We start from the raw sequence: 25,312 nt of genomic DNA on the forward strand, positions 1-25,312 counted from the left end.
GAAGGGAATAATTCATGTGCTCATGAAAGAATACTGCAAGAGGCATATGCACATTTAACAGAGTGGGAAAATAGTTAACAGACAGAATGATAATACATGACAAGTTAAACAGAAATACCTTCAAAAGTTGCATCTTGGTAATAAGACTGACCATTTCCGTTTCTGCCTTAAAAAGCTCTGAACCAACATCTTGGATAGCAGCAAAGAGATTCTAGGTTTAACATACCTTACACTCCCAGTGAAGAGTAGTTTAACCTAGTCCAAGTTTAATCGGCAGTGTTACAAATCAGAGAGCAGCTTTACAATTTGTTTTAGCTGACCTAAGTGAGAACTGTTGAAAGATCATCCTTGCCTTGCCACATGCTGGTAACCTCCTCTTTCTGTTGGTACTAGACACTTTGTCATCACATAAGAAGGTCCTTCACCGATCTGGATGGACACTGGTGTCTTTTTAAAGGTTATTTTTCACATGGATCACCAAAATAACTTGATTTGCCATGTACAGTGGAGACCTACAGCTGAAGGCAAGGATGAGCTGCTCCATTTGGTGATGGAGTGCCACAAGTGTCTTGCTATGATTCTGAAGCCACCATCTATGAGTCTAGGCAAACCAGCTTCTAACACTAGAGCTCAAGGGTTGTAACTTCCATCTAAAAAGGTAAGACCATGATGTGCTCCACAGTGCTGGTCACTGATGGCCTCATCCTGAATGTGGAGAAAGGGCCCTTTGGGAGAACTGTGGCCTGAAAAGTCCAGGTTAGAGAACTAACTGAAAAGCAGTACAAATCCTGCTTTTTCTGTGTGCTTTCCAGAAGAAACCAAATTGTCTGTGAGGACATCTAGTTTCATTCCATCATGCTTTTAAAGCCTAGCCAGGTATGAATCGAGGTACCAGGAATGCAGGCTCACCATAAAATACGCTTGTCATATGCATACACATTGCTCATAGCAAACAATGGCTTGTTTTGTCTTGCTTCACTCAGGATCTAAAGCCATGGTAGCCTGGATATCGTATGTAAGACATTTTTAGGCAACATGATTTTTCTGGAGAATAGATACTAACATTTCCCAGTTTCAGCCTTATAAACTCTTTTCAATTTGGGCCACTAAACCATTTTTAATGCTGAAGTGTAAATATATTACTTACTATCCTGTTCAGAAGCTTCTATAATTAGATATTCTGAATAATATGTTTATGCTGGACACACAAAATAAACATGGGTTTTATATAGTACTGGATTTTTTATTACTTCTACTCAGTTTGGAAACAAAAGTATGTCTCTTTTTCAGGGAACTGTGTACTCCAGATGCTGTAAAAAATAGACTGTGCCTTTCTGTTAATTTGCCCTTACAGCATGAAGTTGAATAGTCCAATATTGATTTTTTTTTTTTGTTTTATATTCAGATATATTATTGCCATTGAAAAAAAAAATGAAATACAAATAGTATATGTAAAGGTTTTGTACATATAACTGAATATATAATATAGCCATGTAGTGAAGCTATCCCTTGTCTACAAATTACAGATGAATAGCTCAAAGTAAGCAGCTAATTATTAGTCTAGGTCAAATGTTGTTCTTAAGTCACATAGTTAGAAAGGGAGGTATAAGACGTTTTCCAAACAAAAATTCCTTCTAAGAGAGAATACATGACAATTCAGTGATCTCTCATTGTGCAGCTAAATAATCACAGCTCAGATTTTTAAACAGATTTAAGAGAGTATTGCTTAATGATTTTAATTGAAATGTTTCAGGAGGCTTAAAAACCTATCCATGAAGTGTCCAAATTAAAATTAATTTTTCAAACTGTAAAAAAAAAACAACCCAAGGAACTTTTTAAAAGTTGTATCACAGGTCAGAAAATGTATAAAAAAAGGACATATTTCTACAAATTTTGCTTGAAGCATTTCTCTGGTAAGCTGCAGTACTATTGGAATAGATGGTGCATATTTCACAGAATGGTAATGTTCTCATAAAAAGCTCATTGCCCATTCTTTGATGGGAAAAACTCATCTAACACTTTATGTCGAGCTTTATGTTTGGATGGCAATTAGAGAACCCAAAATGTTTAGGTAAGGAACATTTCAGTACAAAGCTTCTTAGTGAGCAAAATCCTTATATGGCTTCTGGATTTTCCACACAGTTAAGGCTTTTGAGTATTGCTTTTGCGTAAGTGAACCTCTTTTAAAACCAGCCATTGGTACTGAGAAATTTGAGTAACTGCATTTAAAATAAATACCCTCTCTTTATGAATGAAGTCCTTTTAACATCTCCAGTTATTTATAAACCTAGATGTTTTTAGCAGAAAATTATGTACTAAAACTACAATTACTTCACTACATACATAAGAATGAAACTCACAGATTTGTTTTCCCACAGCATGACATAGTTACAAGCATTTCTTTTCCAAAGGAGTGCTAAATGTGATGTTTTCATTTCTGGCTAAAGAACTGTATGCTAGAGAGATTTCTTTATAGCAGCAAGGAGTCATCCTCACACACAGCACTGCTCTTATTAAGCATCACTATTTACTTTTATTAACGAGAGTGCTATGTGGTCTAATATAAATAAGAAGTTACTTAACAGAGTATTTTGAGATATGCAGACCACCTATAAATGCATCCTGCAGATGCCCTGTCACTCAAGCCCAAGGTTTTGTATCCGAAACCTATCTGCAGGTGCATGGCTCAGTTCAGAAGCACAAAGTGTGTTGCTCCCAGAGCCAAGTTCTGTTTGAGGCCAAGCACCAGCACAGCCCATGGCCTGCCTGGGAGAATCCTAAAGGGATGGGAATGAGAGTGGGAGTGAACACCATATGTGGGTAACACCTGACGGAGCCTCCATTATCCTTAATAACCTCTCCTTCTCCTTGAGTGATAATATGCTTGTGCCTTCACTCCTGATCCTCAGCAGTGGTATCAGCACACCTTTAATCACCTGGCAGTGGGTGCCTAAGTTGTTCATGCAAATCCCAGCAATGGCAGCAGCTCAGTTAAGCATTTACCCCAACAGCTCTTGCAGCTCTTATGAAGGTATGCCTAAAGATCCACATGTTCAGAAGGGACACATTTCTCAGCAAACCAACAAAGTATCTCCAGGTCTGCTGGATACACTACTTTAATTCTGTCTGATAAGTTTTCTGGTTGTTTCTCTCCTTTCAGTGAGAAGTTGAATGGTGCTTTGAGCAACTTGATCCAGTGGAAGATGTCCTTACCCATGGCAGGAAGGTAGAACTAGATGATTTTTAAAGGTTCCTTCTAATCCAAATCACTCTGTGATTCAGTCTGACAGCTACCGACACAGGCAACCTTGAGTACCACTTGAACAGTCCTTCCAAGTGAGGAAGATATTTTGATATGAAGGCTCTGAAAGACCCTTAGCTCTACAGGTGTGACAATTAGGGATGAAGGCAGGTAAGCTCCTCTAGCTGAAGTGAACTTTGAAGACCATGCTGGAAAGAGACTTAGATGGGTCTGCAGGACTTGTCAAAAATCCTATATCAAAATGATCTGCCTGAATCTTTTCCATTCCTCTTGCAGAAATAACTGCTGTAAAAAATGACACTTTAATAGAATTATGAGTGTGGAGAATACTGAACACATCTGTTGCCTGTTAAGGGACCATTATAAAAGGGAATTTAGGCTATTTTGTGAAAAATTGATAAAGATATGGCCCAAGAACATCCAAAATGAGATTTCTGTCATAGAGAAATCCTTGTGCTGATTCCTTGTGCTTGTCTTCCTTGTGCTGATTCAACAACATCTGCTGTTAAGCAACACTCTGTTTCATCACAGAATCAAACTCACATCCAGTAAAACCAACCAACTTCTCAGTAGACATGGAAGTACAAAGTGCTGCAGGTTGCTGCAAAACATTTATAGGTTGCAATAAAGTGTTGACTCATCATCCTGGGAAATCTGCTGGAACCTAATCATCCCAGGAGTATGTTCTATAAAGACTATTGGCCATGATCACTGCATATAGGAGGCAATTATGGATTAAGACTAAAAAAGTAAATTCACTTGCAAATAAGTCCTTGCTGATCCCTTCACACTCAAGTTAAGTGGGAAGTGATAGAGAACACTGGCACTGATAACACAGATGTGCCTGTTCTGCTTGGGGAATCCATCATTTACAGAATGTTCTCTTTTGATGAGCAGATGAGATAAAAACACAACACCAAAAGAACACCCCTCCACCATTGAATCTGCACACTAAATAAGAAGGAAGGAAAATTATGATCAAGCATGGAGCAGCTGTAAGGATAAACTCAGTCTTGATTCTCAGGGTGCAGGCATTATCAACACAACATTAATTTGTCTCCAATCTGGTACTCAGATTAAAAGAATTATGCACCCAAAAAATCACTAGTATTTTTGAAGATCCATCTGAAAACAAGAATTCAAGCACTATTTTTCCTGTAGCTGGTTCTTGTGAAATTGCTGTTTAGAAAAAAGACTAATGCATTATTGTACTTAAAATTTTAAAAAATAATGTACCTTGTGTAACTGTAGCACAAATTAAACCTCAGAGGCTGCTGCAGAATTGCAGTATTATCAACTATTAATCATAGGTAATGGCTGAAAGAACAATTTCATTTTGAAATGGTCTTACAAATATTAAAATTTTCCTTCAGCTCTGAGATACAGACAGACCAGGCTTCATAAACCATATTTAGTGTTTTCATTAATACTTTTCTAATAGCACCAACATTATCAGCAGAATTTAAGGCTCTCCTTGAGGAGCATTAATTCTCTGAACTCATCCTCTCAAAAATATTCCATGCACAAACCAACAAAATGCTGTTTAATAAACTAAGAGGGATAGGAATAGTGGGCTAAATCTTTTGATCCAGCAGAGCTTCACTTGGCATATATTTGGTAGGATTATCATTAATTTACTTAAATCCCATTCTGATTCAGTTCTGGAATAGCTGAGAGTAATCTGAAATCACCTAAGGGATATTTTAATTTAAAACTGTCATCAACAGATTCCAAAAGGTTATCCTCATGACAAGAAATTTCTTGAATGCAATGTTTCTCTGGGTAGAAATCCCTACCTCTAACCTTCCTCTCACTTATCAGAAAGCAAAGGATCAACATTATCAATTTCATCCCAGATTATGATTTCTCATGTATGCCAGGGAATACCAGCGAACAGTTTAGGACCTTCATTTTAAATATGGAGTTATGAATAACAAAATTAAGGACTACTACTATGCACAAAAAGCCCTAAAACATTAGGCTGTTGTCAAGAATTTCTCTGGGATATGAAACTGGGCAAACTTGTGATAGTGGAGTAAAAGCTATTTTCAGTTTACAAGGAATACTGGAAACTACCAGAAAAAAATATTACCAAAATAGCTGATGTGCAAAGTAAGTGTTACTTTTTTCTGCTATAGTATTTTTTTGTCAGGCCACACATTCATTTACAGCAACATAGACGAATGCTGAGCACACCCAAGCTCCCCACAGTGGAGTACTGCTGGTATGTTTACCATGAATGCTCACACTCTAGGGCAGATTAATTTTCTTTCTTAACCTCAGTCCCTTTAAAATGAAAAAAAAATCCTTTACAGTTAATGGAGAGCAATAGGCATCTCTAAGAAGTAACTCACTCCACCCAAAATCTGAATTACTTTTTGGAGAAGTCACTTCTTCCGTGAACTGTTAAGGAAAGTTGACCTAAGTCTCTAATTTAGGTACCTTAGTTGGCAAGGTAAATTTAAGAAGAATATCTAAGCATACAGATTATTGGCAATGAGCCATTTAACTTAAGAAAATCAGTGTTAACAACACATTTAAGTTCTTTTAGATTTTAAAGCATGAAACACACACTTTTAGAAATTATTTCACCTATGCATTCCCCTTCTATCTTCCTTTTGAGAGACTTTTGAACTACTTTGTGATAACAAAACCATTCCATTATTATTGCCATAATCCAAAAATTTGTGACCAATTCTTTGATACTTTTCACAAATGGAAAGTAAGACACTGCATGTAGAGAATAGTGGGATTTTTAATTTTCTGGAAAAATATAATTTATCTTTGAGGTGTTTCTTATAATGTAACAAGTCTAGGAAAATATTAAAAACACTTGATTCTGGAATTAAAAAAGGTCTAGTCTTATTGAATCAAAATTAAGCTCAATGAAAAATATCTTGTCAGGAACTATTAATTAATATTTCATTTTATTTATAAACAGATTGATTCATATATAGATTTTTTTGGATAATAAGCATGTTTAGGCATTTTTCAGCATTTTTTAGCATTTTTTGTTATCCTCAAGGGATTACAAATAACATCCCAAACCATCAAAATACTATGAATACATACATATGTATGACAATATGTAAGATTAGTATTAGCTAGGGTGAATCCTGTTTTATTTTAATTGCTTCAGTAGATTAGTAAAAAATCCTGTATTTTTCATGTAATTGCTTCATAACAGCATCACATTAATATCTCCTAATAGTTACTGTTTGCTATTCCTAAACCAAGACACCACATAAACACCGAATACTTAAAATGCTAATTCTTCTGTAGTGCAGTGGGACTCAGCTATCAAGTTCCTTGAAAGGAATATTATTTTGTAACAGCTTACCTGGGATCAGATGTTAGGGAAGTTGCTCAGTGGTTAGAGAGCTCTGACAGATGGATACAGCAGCAAATCAGTCTCCATGAGAGCATATGCTCTCATTTTGGCTGAAATCCCTTTACTGGTGGACTACTCTATTATAATTTTTCTTCGACTTTTTTCTTGATTTTTACTGTTGTACAACTGGTGTGTCATTCTTTCCTTCTAGTTTTCTGAACTCTTCTCTACTTCATGAGAGCTCTTCTCAACTCCAAACTCACTTTAAATCTGTCACAGCTACTTTTCCAAAACTAAAGTACCTTTTCTGACATTGTGAGGGAAGTAACAAGTGCTACAATTCCAGCAAGAGGACTGGAGCTGGTCAGTGATGAGTATTAATATCTCAACTTTGCAGACAATAGCACAGTTTTTTCCTAATGATAAAAATATAAGTCCTTTTAGCCTCAGTTTAAGAGAAAGTAAAACAAGAATCAGTGATTTTAATTACCTGAAATCTTTTTCAAGTTGTGCAATATGTTCTTTCTGGAGATTTATTTGGGAATCTCTCTGTTGCACAGTTTCAATGAGGTATTTGTATGGCTGTTGTGCTTGGTTCAACAAAGAATTGGCTCTGTCAAGCTGCAAAAAAAAGGTGTACCCACCATAAATTTTTTAACTTATAAAGCACAATTACTTGGTTAATACTGAACTATTACTGGATATTATTGTTTTTTACCAATTGCATATTAATATAAACTCCTAACCTTTTATTACATACACAAAAAAGGAATCACACTTCCTTCAAATTGATTACTAGTACACTATCTTCATTTCATCTTCTTTTCTGTTCTAATTGTGTGCTATTTTCACTGCAATAATGATACCACTTTCTACACTCCCCTAATCTGCATTTTCAACGGTTTTAATGTAACAGCTTCCATTGATTAAAAAAAAAAGTAGAGTCAGTGCCTCTGTTTATGGTCTTATTGACTTACTGTGGTCTTTTCTTCCCTCCTTTAAAAAGCTGAAGAGGTTGTATAATAAATACTGCACTTAAGTAGCAGTATTTGAGCCAAGTTCAAACCAAAAGCTGAAAAATCACTTTTGCATCAGCTTTTTATCCATGTTCTAGACTTCATCTAGATGACTGAACAAACTGTCAGTGGAAAGAAAAATAATGGGCTACTTAAGCATGCTGTAGTCTACAGGATCCCTGGTTTGTTCTAGAAAAAAAAATCAAGAAAAACAATAGCTGGGAATAAAAATCATGTAAAGACAGCAAAGAGAAGTTTTAGAACTTTACACAAAAAACCCCAATGTTTAACTTTGTACTGGATTGTATTATGATTTAATCTATACAATTATATGGTAAAAGATCAAAAATTTAATGACAGGATAAAAATGAGCTGAAGATGCTCCTGTGGAAAGCTGCAGGAATTTGAACTAAGGTCAGTGATACTGAATCTTTCATCAATGAAGCAAGTAAAAAACTACTGTGGGTAAGGAATGTATTGAAGTGAAACACAGAACAATTTAAGACAAATAATAGTGATATGGAAGAATACCAAGGATAACAACGGATCCACCAATTTCCTTTCTTCCAAGTAAGAACCTGAAAAAATATGTTTTAGTCAAATAGAAATTACCATGATATAACTGAGAATACATAACAAATTAAAGTATTGGTTAAAAAATCCCCAAACTTCACTGTTCATGCATCTTTCACTGAAATAATCTATATAAACGTATATATACACATACAATTTATAAAATTCAAGTAATTTAAAAATATGTAGAAATTTCAGTATTTGCACTCTGTGAAGTACTTGAGTGTAGTAATTCTAATTTGTAATTACTGTGGCTTTAAAAATCAAACTGTTAAGCTGCTACTATTCCTGAAATAGTAAGCCTACAAATTACATACGGTGGCATCATCTAATAGAAAGTTGCCCTTTCCTTCCTATGAGAAAAATTAAAAGATGATTTAAAGATTTTTTTAAAAATTAGTTTGCCCTAATTCTGGGACATTTCAAGCTGAGGTTTGTTAAATATCTTCAAAAGTGATTTAACAGAAGAGCTGTGTAAGAAGTAGTGATGCATTCATTGAACAATTAAGTATCAAACAGAACAAACTAGCTTGGCTGGCTGTTCTTCTGTTCAGAAATCAAAACGTTGTCTGTCTGGCTTACATTCTTGTTTAGCCTGCAAAGTAATCCTCCTTTCAATATTAGTTGCAAAACACAATATAAACTTCTTTGAAAACTTCTATCATGGAGTTTTGGTTAATTATGAGGCCATTTTTTAACATCAAATAGATAAAAAACACTATTTAGAAAAGATTTCATTTTATGAACAGCTGTTCCGCAATGTTTCTACACATTTGAATTTTTTTGTGTAATAATGATTTACCTCTTGTGAAATCTGTATTACTTGTTCCTTCTGATGTTCCAGATCTTTCACAAGCAACGAGTTTTGCTTTTCTAGCTGCAGCAATCTTCTTGCCAAGTGAACACTGTGCCAGTAAAAAGCAAGCTCAACTTGAATTTTTTCCAAGATAGGCAAAAGAAATGGTAACATTTATACTTCAGGACTTGATTGCCTTAATTTTTCACCAATGCTTAAATATTAACATATATAAACTATATAGTTAAACATGCTGCATAGTCAAAGTTAGAAAAACAGTCAAAATATTACAAAATGTAACAGCACTAAAATAACATTCCCAGAGTTATGCTATTGTAATATTTTATGCATAGTAATTACAATTTGTCCAATACTACACAATGTAGAAATACTGTCATAACCCTTCATCTAATTATGATTATTTAATTTTTAGCAATTTTACAAACTCATTTTAATCTAACTTAAATAATTGTTTAAAGATGCTCATTAATATATGTTTTGCAGCAGAACACTGAAAATGTAGTATTTTATCACTTTCAAAGGAGAGGCAAAATTGTTTTGTCTGACATTTAATATGCTAAATAATTTAATATTATTGCCAATTTTGTTTTAAATAAACTCTGATGTAAAGTCACAGATTAACTTTGAAGAGAAAGGATTATTGACCTACTTAAACAACCTAGTTAAAAAATTAGATCCTCAACCTCTTGCAAGCTTTATGTCCAGAATCAAAGAGTTTTGAATCTATTCAAGAGCACAGGTCCATGGGCAGGAAAGGGAAGATCCAATATGCACTGCAGAGCCTACTAGCAGACATCTAACCTAGCCCTGCAAACTCTTCTGAATCACACAATGGGCAAGGTTGGAAGGGACCACAGTGGCCGTCCAGTCCAACCTCCAGAGCCCGTTGTGCAGGACTGCATCCCGGTGGTTCTTGAGTAACTCCACAACCATTTCCTGACCATGATACAGAATCTAGGAGAGGGCAGAGTGGTCTAAAGCAGACTGACTGACTTGAAGCTCACGCTTAAGTGTGCATAAATCTAGATGAGCGTACGAAGTTTATCTGAAAATTTGACCAGTCATAACATCCATCTCTTCCTCAGTAAAATGGAATAGACTTCTGGATTTGGCAGAAGTCTTAATAATCTTTATCTGTGTTATAAACATACTCTTTCATGCACTAATCTCATCTAGTACAAAAGAGAAAGGAACCACTTCTTTGACTAGTAGCTATTAGAGTGTAAGTGAAAACTTGGATACCTTCCCATGGCAAATTTAGGAATGCAGCCCATTGTAATTTTCTAGGCTTCAACTACTCAGTGAACTTCACCTGAATTTGCAAATATTTAATGATAACACAAGTACACCTTTCAGGCATACTTTTCAGTATGTTTTTTGACTAGTTTGAATTGAAAGCAAAGAGACAAAGGGACTAATGTGCAAAGGCATCTTATGCTGGAAACATTTGATTCCAACTATCCTAGAAAATTATGCAGTGCTCAAAAATGTGGTAATTCCTTGTTAGCAAACCACCAAAGTCATCCTGGTAGTGTTTTGTATTCTCTCATTAACACTTCTCAAGCAGTTCCTAGGCATAGCTGAGAAGTCAGCATGGGCAAGCAAATTACTGCCAATATGTTGTGCACATGCAGTTTATCCTACACTGAGAACTATTTTATGGCAACAGGTTTCTACAGGCCATTTGGTCTTGATGCTTCAGAGCGCTCCCAGGCAGGCTCAATTTAGTACTAAGGATGTACAATGCCTATGTTTGAAGTAATGAAGGAGCTGTTTTCTGGCAAGTGGCCAAAGTAGTACAGACCCCACACTGCTTGAAAAGGTCCATTTTGTACAAACTTTGAGAGACTGAAGTGCATGATGTGAACTTAAAGGAGCTCTTCATTTAGGATCCCATATGTCTGGGATTAAAGAGCAGGTAGTGGACTCCAGAAAGAAGACTATTCCCATTTGTAATAGATTGTCTTTCCTTAAGCAATCCTAGAGAGCAGAAAATTTATCTGTGTTTCTTTAATGGTGCTAAATAGAGGATGGTGTCAGAGTCTTTGCTTTTAAAAACTTTGGCAGCTAAAGGCATCACACACATTATCTGCCTGGCAGTTTTCCTTGAATCAAAACAACAGGTAAACCATACACAGTCTTTTATGGCTTTTTAAATCTTTTTAATTCTAAAAGATAAAGAAACTCTATGAAGTCTCCAACACTATTATGAAGGATTAAGTCAGTTTATTAGTCAATGCCTTTTGGAACAAAAGTGGAGTATATGAGTCATTCCAATAGAGCTGCTTCTAAGCTCAGAAAGTGTCTTCCAAGCACATCTGAAATCCTGGCCTGATCATCAGATTCAGCATTCAAAGGAAATTGAGCAGAGTTGTCACATGCCTAAATAACCTAAACTGAATCTAATAAAGTGAGGAAAAAGAAGGATCAAAGTGGAAACTCAGAAAAGTGCCCAAACTATTGACAAAAGAGGAATAAACTGAAGCTTTAGGAAATGGTGATATAGAGCTCTCAACAATTTTCTAAACCAGGTGTGCAACAGGGTCATGGAGGTTTTTTGCACACTCTTCACCTTCCAGGGATGGTGACTCCACCAGCTTCCTGGGCAGCCTATTCCAATGCTTGACAACCACTTCTGTGAAGAACTTGTCCAACCTGAACCTCTCCTGGCAAGCCTGAGGTCATTTCCTTTTGCCCTGTTGTTAGTTGTGTGGGAGAAGTGAGTCACAGCCACTACACACAAGCTCACAATGAGCCATTCAAATGTCACTATTATTTCTTAAAGACAATGCATAATATAAATTTATTAGTTCAAAATAACTATGATCAAGAGGCATGTTTTTCACCTATGCATCATTTTAGTCTATTGATCAAATTTTCAAATTGACCAAATCAGAATAAACTAAAAAAATGCAAGTGGAATAAGATCATGTATTAGTGAAGATAAAATAGTTATGCTCTGAACCACTATCCTTCTTAATATCCTGACAGATATGTTTTTCTTACTATTAAATACAATGATTTTTACGGTATTAATAATGCATATGCTATTATATAAATGTAAACAATGTAACTAATCTATTTTTACAGCTGCTTAATTTTATACAATTATAAATAATCTTTCTAAAAGTCAATGAGAAGAGATTTTTAAACGACCTACAAAGATATGCTCATTCATATGTATCAACTACATTAACAGGTCCTAGTCCTCAATCTATTCCTGTAAACTTAAGCCATTAAAAAACCTCTTCATGTTAATCAAACTGGCTGGATTCTAATACAAAACATAATGCATGTAATCTTCATTTAGTTTATCTTGAATAAGTGAATTAATGAAGAACTCTTTTTTTACCTTTGCTTTAGTCGTCTTTTGGCTGTTGTAGGAACATTAGCACCATATCCATATGAGAAAAGAACCCTTTCAGCTTCAACTTCATCTTCCACTGTGAAAAAATGCAGAAAGGTGCTGTTGAAGAACAGTGCCAGAACTTATAAACTTCTAAGCAATTCTATCTACAACTCAACATGCAAAAACATTTTTCTAGAAACTAAATTCTCAGTTGGTGTAACCTTCTGGGCTTGAGTGGAACAGTTTTTTTCATCATTAACATCAAATTTAGTGCCACACTTTAATTACTTACAACACTTGTCATTTTTATCTTTAACGTAAGACTTATGCAATACAAAAGTAAAGGAAAATAGTTCAGTTATCTTGAATATTCATACTGTTGTATGATCACAAAATACATACTACTTGTATAAGTTTACTTCAGCAGTAGAAAGTTAGGTTGCTTAAGTTTTTAACCTAAATAATTAATTTTCAGTGCATACATGAGAAGGCAGAGGAAGAGAAAATTTGAAGTGTTTAAGGTGACAGGACATAACAAAATCCATGGGACCAGAAGGAACACATCTGATGTTGCAAAGGGTCACAGTGAAGCTGCTCACTATGGTTTTTGAAAGGCTGTGATAATCAGAAATTTCAGCACACTTGATGAAAACAAATACCATCCATTTCTTCAGAGAAGGGCAAAAAAAGAGATTCTTAAGTACATGCAAAATAGAAATATTAAAAATAATCTCTGCTTCCATAGGTGATTGATTTCTGAAAACACATTTCTAAGGGTTTTAAACAGATTATAATTGCTTTGAAAGGAAATCCCAATAGCAGCAAGATTAAAATGTCTATGTTCTTATTTCAAGTTCTGGAATTCAGGTTTCCGCTCTCCTGTAAGATGAAGTGGGCCAGGGAAAAAAAAAAGAAAAAGAAAAAGAGTAAGTGTATGTGTGAAATAGAAAGAGGCAGAGAGAGTGGGACAGAGAGGAGGTGTAAAGGGGGACAATGAGAAAAATGGGAGCGGCAGGGGTGTGAGAGAAGGAGGGAGAACAAGTAAACACCAGCCCAGGCACCACACAAAAGCTTTGATGAATCAAATAGTTGTACACAGGAGAAACAAATGTAGGAAATTATGTGAGTCCTATCTGACTCATCTTTCTTAATGCTCAAGTGCCTCAAAATCAGAAATACCTCAATTTCTCAACAACATGCAAAATGCTGTAACTTCTTTTCTCCCTTGTCTAATACCCTTGTAATGCTATTTTAAACAAGGATTCTTAAAACACATCTAGAAAGAGAAAAGCCTCAAGAAGAGCACCTGTGATAAGTCACATATCTAGTACATTAAAAACAATATAGAAATTTCAGTAAGTATGACAGAAGAAGTTTACTAATGTGGCACTACAAAGACACCAGCACTTCAGAGCTGTCTTAAATATGACAGGGATTTCTTAGGTGCTGCAAACACCTCTGGTACAGAAAAACATAAAGAATAATTTATCCTGCCTTTGTTAATACCCTTCTTTTGGGTTACATACTCAGTGTCGAATGTCTCAGGAGAACATCAGTAAGATCCTGTCCTGTAAATTCAGATCTGTCTCTAGTGCCCAGTAAAAGTCACATCAGGAAGACAAACACAAAAGAAATTGGAAATGTTGTAGGTATCAAAATAATATTCTGTATCAGTGTGTGCTTCTCTTCTCTTACAACATTCCAGGCTCTTCACCTGACTTTGTGGTGTAAATTTACATTTTATAAGCTGGGGGACACTTCTTAATGACAGTTTTTTATGCTACTCAGCAAGGACGTGCCATTGTGAGGATATAGATGGGTTCAGTCTTTTTTTTAGAAAGATACTAAGCAATGGAAATAAGAAAATCAAACAACTGGTCTACAACAAAAATACCCTAGCATGAAGATTGTACCCTGAAAAGGAAGAATAGACAAATGCCAAGGAAATGTACTACTGTTATTCATCTGGAAACCTCTTAGGCACTGTAAGAAGTGGCTATATAAATTGTTGATAGCTTCCTGAATAAGCTGTTTCATGCCATTTCAATCTTAATAAAGTGAGGCATAATAATCAGGGAGTAACAGTAAAAATTCAGTGATGTCTTCCACATGTATATTTTCCAAAGGGAAAAAAAAAGTGCATATATCTATATATCTACATCTATTATATGACAAAAGCCATCTCGCATGTGTAAATAAATACACAGTTTATTAAAAAGTCCAGAGAACCCAACTGCCACTGACATCCCTAAACACTGTAAAACAGCAGAGGCTTCATGACTCAGGATGAAGAAAAAAGCATTATATGCTATTTAAATATAAAGAGGTGACCACAGGAATGAAGATTAATCCTTATTATCACTAAAGTCTGTAGAAAACTCTAATTGTCTTTCACACAATACTTCAGTCTAAATTATATTCCAAGAAAGATGGACTGAAGTATTTCCATAAAACACTTGATTTGAAAAATAGTTATACTTCCTTTCAGTTATTTTTCTACCATTACCTATTGATGACATATAACTATCAGGGCATAATTTGAGACACAGGAGGAAGTATATCTGTCTTCTCCTTCAAAGTGTTAATTTAAAAAATTACTTTTTTTGCTTCTGTTTTCCCTAATATACTACACTTAACTAGTATTAATGTTAACTTTCTATATCAAACACAGTGAAACAGCAAGTTCAGTATTAAAGAGAAATAAATAATAATAATAATATAATATTTTAAGAGAAAAATAATAGTAAGCTATGACGCCCTTTTTTTTCTCCAAGGAAATAGGAAAATAAAGTCACTATATTTTAAAATAACAGTTCATTTGGAAAGTTTCCTTTCTTTAGCATTCTGCAGCACAGAATGTTAATTGTAATTAAAATAGATATTCGAGAGGTTAAGAATGATGTGGTAAAAAACTTAACTGCTGTCCCAAGATGCGTAAGAAAACGTAAACCAATGTAAACAAAAACCAGTGTTCTGAACTCTACTTTCTCGTTGAAGAAAATGAAGGTAAGGTCCAAAAATTCTGTGTTAATACATAAATACTCCTTAGGCAGGTATATATATATATATATATATGTATATACACACACACACACAAACCCTTCAAAAAATGTATTACTGACTAAAACAGAAGTGTGTATACAGCAAACATGCAAACATGCTTATGGTCAGACTGGAAGCTTTGGGTACTCAGGCCATTCTAAGTACAGGCTGCAGTACATAAAATTAATAAAGCATGTGCAGTCCGGTCACTAACATTACTACATCTTGATAATGCATACTTTACCAGACACTACTGTTTATATATAAAGCTTATGCAATAATCTTCTATACTTTATAAATTGTGACTATTTTTTGAAGGAGGAAGAAGGAGAAAAGGAGATGACAGCTCAATTAGTCTGAAATTTTAGAATATCCTACTCTGTCTACCCACTGGCTAAAAGATTTCAAGATTAGAGTCAGAGTTTCTAATTAGAAATTAATTGCTTTGTGGATTGATTTAGGCTAAGAACCAAATAGAGATTTTACACAAATTTTGCTGTGTTTGGGAACATTTTAATTTTTTCAAATGAGAGACAAAAATTTTCAAGAGTAATCAGGTAAGAATTTAATCCATGGTTTAGTATTTGGAACAGACTGAGCTGCCACAAGCAACTACTTAATGTCTAATTATTATTAATTCAACAGAAGGAAGAGTTTTTTTCCTCCTTCCAATTAGTTAAAAAATTCACATTAATCACTGTAATGAAATATAAAACCTGTATTTGCCTGTCAACAAAGAGGGCTTCCTGACATTTAAAATATACTAAAATAATGGACAAATCCTAAAGAGTGTCCAATTATAATGGATAATTAGAATAAGGAAAAGAGAAATGACTGAATACTGAGTTGATTTTCAATAATCACAAACTTAAACATATGGATGTTTGATACATATTTACAGGTACACTTAGAAACTTGCCATTAATATTTTCTATCAAAATAATTACTGCCTTTTACTGGCCAGGCATAACGAAGAAGAATGACAGGCACTGTAATTCTTTCCAAGTAATGAGAAAAAAGATTGTAATGCCAGAAACACCTACAGATAAAATAACCTGTGACAGAACTTACTTTCTGCTGTCTGCAGTATTATCTCATCAAGCTCTTTTTCAAGTTTTTCATAAGTATCTAGTCTTGCTTGAAACTCAGAATTCTGTGTTTGAAGCTCAATAATGCGGGTTTCACTAGAAGACTGAAGACTGTAAAACTCCTTTGTAAGCACCTGTGAGAATGAATAATGGAAAGATCAGGGATTCAGCACTACAGTGATTTTTGAACGAGGCAAAATATAATACATATAAAATGTGTAGTGGTATGATAGCAAATATTTGATGTAAGTTTTGCACATCAAAGATTAAAGTACTTTAAAAAGTAGTTATTCTTTCAATAATATGATCTTGCAAAGATTAAACTCTCAGATCTTAGGCCTATCTGCTTATTAATTCTCAGAAGCTGTCTGAAAAAGCTACAAGAATTTTAAAGGAAACATAGGAAAAGCCAGGTAACAACTAAAAAGATTCACACACAGCAGTCAAAATTGTATAAATGCAATAATTTTTGTTGCTTTAATTGGATTCTGATTTCAGTCATCAATTTATGAAGATTCCTTGCAGAATACAAATACAAAGATTTACCATTAAAGCTACACCAGTCTTATTACTTATTAATAAAAGGTAATATGCTATCAACATTCAAGACTTATGTAAATAATCCACTAAGCTTAAACAAAGGACTCTCATATTCAAAATTAAAAGCTATGAAGGCCTATATAATAATTTAAGTTTCATAAAGTGCTTGATAATAGGAAACAACATTGACCAAATAAACACATCAAACTGGAATAAGAAAGTCCTTGATATGTAAAATAGCAATCTACATACTCTGCAGAAAAAGTCCCACCATACAGGTAAAGTAATAACCAAGTGGTACTGCTGTGAAATTTCTAACTAACTTCCTAAGTAAAAATCACAAAGATTCAGAATGACAAGTGAATATAGATTTGCAGGTACAGAAATATATGCACATTGTGCAGAGCAGTAATACCAGAGTCACTGTTGAAACCATGAAAGAATTCACAATGCTTAGAGAAACAAGCCACTTGAATATCAAAGGTTCAGTCCAGTGTCACAGAAGAAATACATGTATATGTCAAAACTGGGCAACATAAAAACCATCTGTTTCCTAGGCTAGCAAGAGAAACTACTCTATGCCCTAAATAAAAGCAAGAGTTAGTCCAGAAAGCTGTAGATGAGCCACAAGACACCAGTGCCAACACTATTAATAAAGACTAATGTCCTGTAATGGTAGGGAAAAAACCTTAGTACATTAATGCTATATATAAGAAACAAAATTAGAAAACCCCAAGAATTTAGTCAAAAGGAACAAAAAATAAAAGCTTCAGACAACAAATATTAATTCTGCAAGAATATTTCTTAATGAAAGAGCACTTAAGTGCATATTTCTAAATGAAAGAATTTAAAAGTGTCTCTCAAAAGAGAAAAACAAGTGCCAAAAGCGTCAGTAGAATTGAATGCCAAATATTTGAGTTGTCAGATCAAAAAATTTCCACAAAGAAAATGAAAATATAACTCAAATTGAACTACATTCTCCAAGTTTAGACATGTCTGTGCAATTAAAATCTATTTAGCAACCTCTAAGTTTAGCAAAACTGGCACTCCTAGTGCTTGTGACCACAACTAACCCCATCAGCCAGGATCTGAATGTCCCAATACGGACAAAACAAGAAATTGCAGTCTATCTGAAGCTCTCTAATTCTGTTTCCACTCTATAGTTCCTTTTCATAAACAACTTAGCCAGGTTTACCACTAGAAATGTGGGGATCAGAAGATTGGCATCCTTCCCCCAAAAAGCAAAGGCTGCCATACAAATAATTTTCTTCTGTCCTTTCCAGTTTGTATCCTGACATTCATTTGAAACATACACTACCAATCTCATTTAATCTCATAAATAGGACTCTGTGATATCTTTTTGGGACTAAATTTGGACAGGTGAAGAAATGTGGTTTTAAAGCAAGTGTTCTCTGTGGAATACTCACATTTCTAAGATTAAAATAAGTGAACAGTATGTTTTAAAGATGATACATTCTAAGCTTGTAGAGATGAAGAGGCCCAAGTGGTTAAAGCCCAGGTAAACAGGTGCATTGGCTGCAGGTGCCCAGGCTGTGTCCCTCAGCCAAAGGTGCTGCGCCTCAAGGAAATGGTATTTAATAAAGCACAAAAATGGTGAATGGCAGTGAGGAGTGAGAGGAAAAAAGTGAGAGAGGACCATGTTGCTGACACTGAGGTGACAGGAGGAGGAGAGAAGGTGCTCCAGCTGCCACAGCATGGAGCTCTGCAGCCCATGGTGGAGCAGATTGTTTCCCTGCAGACCATGAAAGACCACACCAAAGCAGATGGCCACGCTGCAGCCCACAGAAGACCCCATGCTGGAGCAGGTGGACATCCCCAGAAGGCACTGCCACCTGTGGAGAACCCAGAAAGGAGGGAGAGTTTCTCCTGAAGGAAGCTGCAGGACATAGAGGATCCACAGGAGCAGGATAAAAAAGTGTGAGGAGGAAACTCCTCCTGAGAGGAGCTGTTATGGACTGACTTGAGGCCCTATTTCCATCCCTCCCTGCACTGCACTGGAAGGGGGAGGTACAAGGGTCAGAAATGAGGGAGGGAAGTTAAAATAAAAGAGAACAGGGTGGGCAAAGATGTTTTACTTTTTGTCTTTGTTCCTCACCATCCAACCTGTGTCAATGGGTAACAAGGGAAATTAGTTTTCCCCAGGTCAAGTTTGTTTTGCCCATGATGGTAATTGGCAAGTGATGTCCCTATCTTTATATCAACCCATGCTCTTAGAAGCTTATTTACCCCACCCTCATCCTCTTCAGGAGGAGGAATGAGTGACTGGGTGGGTGTCTAGCATCTCACCAAGGTAACCCATCATGCTAGGACTAGCAAGGTTAGGTCTTTTCAATGCTGTATACACCATGCTCACCTGAACATTTTTAGCTGTGAAAAATTTATTCCAGAAATTGTATATCAATAAAAATTATTTTATTATTTTATTATGTAACAGTACTATTACAGATCCTAGTTGCAAATAATGACACTGAATTCACTGTACCTTTTTTGGTGAAACTGTCTTCTCTCCCTACAATCCTCACACAGACTGGCATAAGCAGTTCTGTGATACAAGCAGATAATAAATCCCACATGAATGAGGTTCTGTCTTTAACATCTTTCCATGAGAGATTGTTTTGCTTTTTCCCCTCCCTGTGATCTTGTGTTCCATTAAACTGATCAAACATAGTAAGCTGTGTCATTTGACTCTGCTTCTGTGTCATTTGACCACAGTTTGGTGGAGATACTAATTCAGCCATGCCATGTTGTTACTTTTTCTCTAAGCTTTTCCACTTTACATCCAAATTGAAAACAACTATGTAATGCCCTGTAAAGTGTCTCTTTATATGACGTACCTCCAACTTTCTCTGGTATTTCTCACATTCCATTTGGCACTGTGAAAGATTCTTAGCTGTTTCTTGTTGCATGAGTTGAACATGTTCAGTTTCAAAGGACTTTAACTTACTTTGGTGAAGAAGTTCAGCAACTTTGCTTTCTGTGCCAAGCTGCATTTGTCTATACCTAAAAGAAAAGTGAAAAAAAAAAAAAGTTTTGACAATTCAAAAATAAGCAAAGTTGGAATATATTCTAGCTCTGTTCACCACAGATATAAATTTCAAAAATTAATATAGTATTTTGCAGACCTTAATAAGTATTAGTATGTAACTACTGTAACCTGTATTTAGGAGAGCATTAGGAAAATTCAATATTATAATGACAATACAACACAATAGGTGGAAACCTCTGTCAATGGCTTTTCTAAATATGTTATTAATGTGGAATCAAATGACAATGACTTTACAGCATACCTTGTATTCCTTATTCTTAAGGAGTTGGATCAATGTGATTCTCCTTCTTGGTAGACAAATGCATGCACTGAAGTGTTTTCATTGGAGAGACACTAATGAAATTTTGTCCTCCCTCATGTGGTAGGGAGAAGGGGCATTAGACATCAGTGATATCAGTGGTGCACCCTTTGAGATATATGGGTATTTGCTACACTGCTTCTTCCATACCCAAAGATATAAAGAAAACTCAGACCACAATGGTGTAATTATGTCCACAGTCACTCAGAATCACAGATCCTTCTCAAAAAACAGAAATTAAGTATAATTTTTAGAAAATCACTATAAGGTAGTTTTAAGTGACAAATAAGATTCCACTCAGAAGTGGACTTCATTTATCTTATTCACCCATTCTACTTAACAGGCAAGCTCAAAAATGAGGTGTAAAAAAGTCTGCCAAAAGAAGACTGCAATATTAGATTGATGAAAATTTAGGTGATGTGAAGAACAGGAGATAATCTAAAGAATCTTCACAATAAATAACATACGAAATTCAAAAGACATATATGCAAAGTAAATCACAGGTTCTAAAAATGCTCCTTACCATATACATTAAACGATGAACTCCTACCTGACTGTTTTCATTCATAAGCGAGATGTCACAATTTATTATAAAAAAATTGATAAAAATTGATAAAACTTGATAAAACCATTAAAACTTTGGTTCAGTTTTAAATAATGGTAAAAAACAAACATTTTGGAAATTGCTGTGGAAGAAATAAATAATACAGAACTCACTGTGTCACTTTGCAATTCCATGTTGTTGCCTGCATTACTGAATGCTGGCAACCATTCTAGAACCTCACCTGACAAGGAACAGAAGTGTCAGAGCATCAGAGAAGGGTAAAAAGGGTTACCTCTGACATGCAGCAACATCACACACTCCCACATTTGCACTGTGTGGAATAAATCACCTAAGCAAGCTAGGACCCTACAGCTTGGAAAAGAGATGGTTTAAGGAAAAGGAAGAAATAAGGGGCTTGTCACATCATGAGAAGGGAGAACGGAGATAAGAATCAACTGTATTTTCCAATAGATGAATGAGAAGTCATCCAATGACGCAGAATGAGAACAAATATAAATTGCTCTTCATGCATGAAAGCTGTGGAATTCCTTACCATAAGATGCTGTGGATGCTAAAAAATAACATTTATTTGAGAGAATACTGAACAACTTGCAGCAGAGAAGTCCTTGGAGTACCATTAAATGCAAGATGGTACTTATCACACTGAAGCCACTTCACAACAAATTGCAGGATTTCCAGATAAACCTTTACTCTAACCCAGCATGGCTGTTGTGTTAGCTGTCATCTGTCAAATAACAGTTGCAACACCATTCCACCCTATTTAGCACCTAATCTTTAGGTGGGATGGAGAGTGTTTAACAAAACCAAGAGGATTACTTCAAATGTTTTCCCTGAGGATTTCAGATGTAGGAATGTTTCTAAGGCACAAAGAGGGAACAATTTTCACTGGAATTAATTTGAACAGAACAAACAGGTGTCATTATGATGTCCCTGATAATCACTCTGCAGACAGCCATCTATGTATAAATAGTCCAATGCATGAATAAGATTGTTTCCTCACTGCATGAGCAGAGCTTGAAGTTCTGCATACTGAGCTCATCTAAAATTTTTCTTTTAAAAACATTTTTTTTTTAATAGCATGACATTTGTTCTCAAACAGAGTTATGGCACTCTAGCTGCTAAACGCCAGTTACCTATCCACTACTTCAGTCATTTCAAGTGCTGATACTTTCATCACTGTTTTCTGACTATATGTTCCTGTTTCCATTTTACCACACAAAAAAATTTCAGCACTCTAGAATTCTCCACACTTTGCACACAAGTGGCTGCACACATGACACTAAATCTGTCCCGGTATACACATTGTTTATAATCCTGGGAAGAATGCTTTGGTCCAAAATAGTTAAGTCTTAATGAAGATACATGTCATTCAACCAACAAAGCAATGAAACACACAAATTTAATTTAATTATTAGTTATATTTATTGACTTCCAACAACAAATTCACACCTTCCACCTCAACACAAAACAAACAGCAATGCCTTCCTGTACACAGCCTCAGACCTTCAACCACTCTGAGCTTCAATGACCTGTACTGTACTGAGCTGGCACACTGGAAATATGCATGAACAGAGGCAATCCATACTTCTCTGTGCCTACTTTCTATACTTGGTGGAGAAGTCTGTAGTTCTCTGATGATTCAATCAACTGGGTGCTTTCAGAGCATGCTTCTCTACCCAATTACGAGCAGTAACTTCAGAAAGAAGTTTTATCCTTTGTTTTGGAAATTTGAAGTAGCTTACATGAGCATGATCTGTTTTGCACTGGCAAGGTTATGATGGGTCAGTTTTTCTTTAACCTTACTACACTGTTGATCTCACTAGTAACTACTTCACCATAGCACCATTCAGAGTTTCTCTGTCATATTTGCTTTTCCTCAGCCAGATAATATCTCTGCTTTCTTGGCTACTATGTCAGTTCAAGTGTGTGTGCATGTGTGTACAGAGTCATGTAACACAATGTGCTGAAATACATTCCTTTATCTGCCTAGATAGTCTCTGAGGGAAAACAAAAAAAAAAAAAAACCAAAACCACCCTACGCTTTAATACTACTATTATGGAAAAAAACAAACAGTGGAATGCGGGTCTGCAGGATTTTTCTCCGTCAAGAAATTTTAGCAAACTTGATATAATGAAAGAGTACAGTTTTTAGTCTCACAGAAGAATGAGGGCTGGGAATCAAAGAGAAATAACAGACTGAGGCAATGAAGAAAATCTCACACGTAAGAATCACCTAGAATGAGGTCTCCATTCCTTTATGTCTCTCTGCCATTAGGTTGACCAGTCAATGACGCCTCAAGTTTGCTAATCCAGTGATATAATGGTTATCAAAAAAATTATTACTAGATTAAAGGAGAAGAGGGAATACTCAGACAGGGACTTGAATTCTCTTTTGTAAGGTTTGAAAGATTTTTTAATCAGAGAAGCTTGTTTTTCAAGTACTGGATAATGATACAATAACATGTCAAAATATGCATACCAGAGAGCAAACAGAAAGATTTAATGGTAAAATCATGTAGTCTGGATACTGAAGAAAATATGGCAACCAAGTCTTTTTGAATGGAGGGACTATAAACTGCCCACCTACAGAACCTGAGATGTACAGCAGTACTCCTTATAAAGGTAATTGAACAATTGTACATTAGAAGACAATAAATTTGTAAAATTACCCTTTTAAGAAATGACAAATCCTAGTACTAAACTTGTTGATAAGAAAGAATGCCAAGCAAGTAAATAAAAATAATGCATGTTACAAAGAAAGTCCTACCAAAATGATACAACACGAAAATCTAATTTTACAATTTTATAATTTTGTAAACCAGATTATACCAACCTAAAGCTTTGTGGGATATATTTTAGAATTGCTTTCAAGTTTAAAAATGGAAAAAACCCCTGTAAGTTGTGAAATCACCCTGAGTACACAGTTGGGTCAGTTCCAGATCTAAGATCTTTAAGGCAATTAGAATATACTCTCATATTTGTACAAATGTCTGTGCTTTGGTTCAGTGCCAAATTTGCAAAGAAACCTAAAGACATTTCCTCCCTAACCTGTCCCCTTGGAAACCTCCTACTTCCAGCCCCAACATGCCCCCTCGTGCTCCTGACCTTCTCCTTCTCTGTCCTAGCACCAGCCCAGTCTCTTGAATTCCAATTCTATTTTCATTCTTTATTCCCAGGACATCTATTTTTCTTCTTTTCTATGTTCATAGCCTCTTCAGCCTCCATTCCTATCTTATAGCCCTACTCTCTGCATTCTGGATTTCTCTCTACTCCTTCACCATCCTTGGAGTTTGGCATCCTTCCTCAAATCCTACCCATCCATACCTTTTGCAATTTGAGGTTCAAATCCTAGTTTAACTTTCTCACCTTCTGCAACTGAGTCTGCCTGTTAAGTCCTCCTCACTTCCAAAGTGCCCTAACCTAAGTATAAAAGTACACAAATGAATTTTCCTTACTCTCCTTCCTGCCAACTGGAGTCACAAAAGGAGAAACAGTGGTCTAGAAGGACCTCAGTTAAATTCAATCTGTCACAGACTGCACAAATCCTGTCCATACATGCAGCAAACTGCCAGACCCCAGTTCAAACATGGGTACTCAAAGGATCTTGTTTCCACTGGCTCTCTTTTTGTTCCTTGGCACTAAAAACTGGTTGCCTTATTTCTGAACAATCAAAAATTTCCCATGATTTGTGTTCACATGCTACTCACTAAATAATTAAAAATGTAAGAACTCAGATCTTTAGTTTTCAAATGCTTTCATTGCTCAGATTTTGCAGCACTCAGATTAAGTCTCATTAGTCATGTATCTGTCTGATTTCACAAAATGAAAGTCTGTTTCAATATTTACTGGAAAATGGGTAAGAAATCTGTAATTCATTTAAAAATACATATTTTATGAAGTTTTTATACCAACTTTATAGGAATTTTCAGGTTTTTGTAGTATTTATTACTTCGTTCATGTCTATCAAATACATTAAACTATTTCTAAGCTGGTCTAAAATAACAATGCACTTTGTAACAACAAATTTAAATACTGCCAATAACAACAAAAGCTCTGAGCATAATGATTAAACACAAGATGAAACATGTCATTTGGAAACTGTTTAAGCAATGAAAAATTTGTTTGTTGAAATAATTTTCACTTAAAATTTGTTTTTCCCAAACAACATGCTGAGATTTTTTTTCAGTACAATATTCCTGGTTCAGGTTGTAATTAAAAAGAATAAATCCAGAAACATATAGCTTAGACACTAAAGGGTAAACTTGATTTAACATTCAAGTTCTTACCAGATGTTACATTTGCTTCGTATCAAGTAATTAAGCATACAGTACTTTTGCATGTGGTTCAGTAAAATCTGAGAGAGA

The 25,312-nt window shown here is 35.3% G+C and overlaps 1 protein-coding gene across 2 annotated transcripts in view; it reads right to left on the reverse strand.

Moving 5' to 3' along the window:
• The window catches only part of PIBF1 (progesterone immunomodulatory binding factor 1), a 104,994-nt gene that overhangs the window by 22,606 nt on the left and 57,076 nt on the right, over positions 1-25,312 (reverse strand). For both annotated transcript variants that reach the window (XM_064722038.1, XM_064722111.1), the window contains exons 11-15: positions 19,874-20,039; positions 16,462-16,612; positions 12,352-12,442; positions 8,985-9,087; positions 7,084-7,214 (exon numbers count right to left, since the gene is read on the reverse strand). In XM_064722038.1, the coding sequence (XP_064578108.1) occupies positions 7,084-7,214; positions 8,985-9,087; positions 12,352-12,442; positions 16,462-16,612; positions 19,874-20,039 (642 nt within the window). The remainder of the gene's footprint in view (positions 1-7,083; positions 7,215-8,984; positions 9,088-12,351; positions 12,443-16,461; positions 16,613-19,873; positions 20,040-25,312) is intronic.

This window comes from Zonotrichia leucophrys, chromosome 1 (assembly GCF_028769735.1).
Source record: "Zonotrichia leucophrys gambelii isolate GWCS_2022_RI chromosome 1, RI_Zleu_2.0, whole genome shotgun sequence".
Classification (NCBI taxonomy): Eukaryota; Metazoa; Chordata; class Aves; order Passeriformes; family Passerellidae; genus Zonotrichia; species Zonotrichia leucophrys.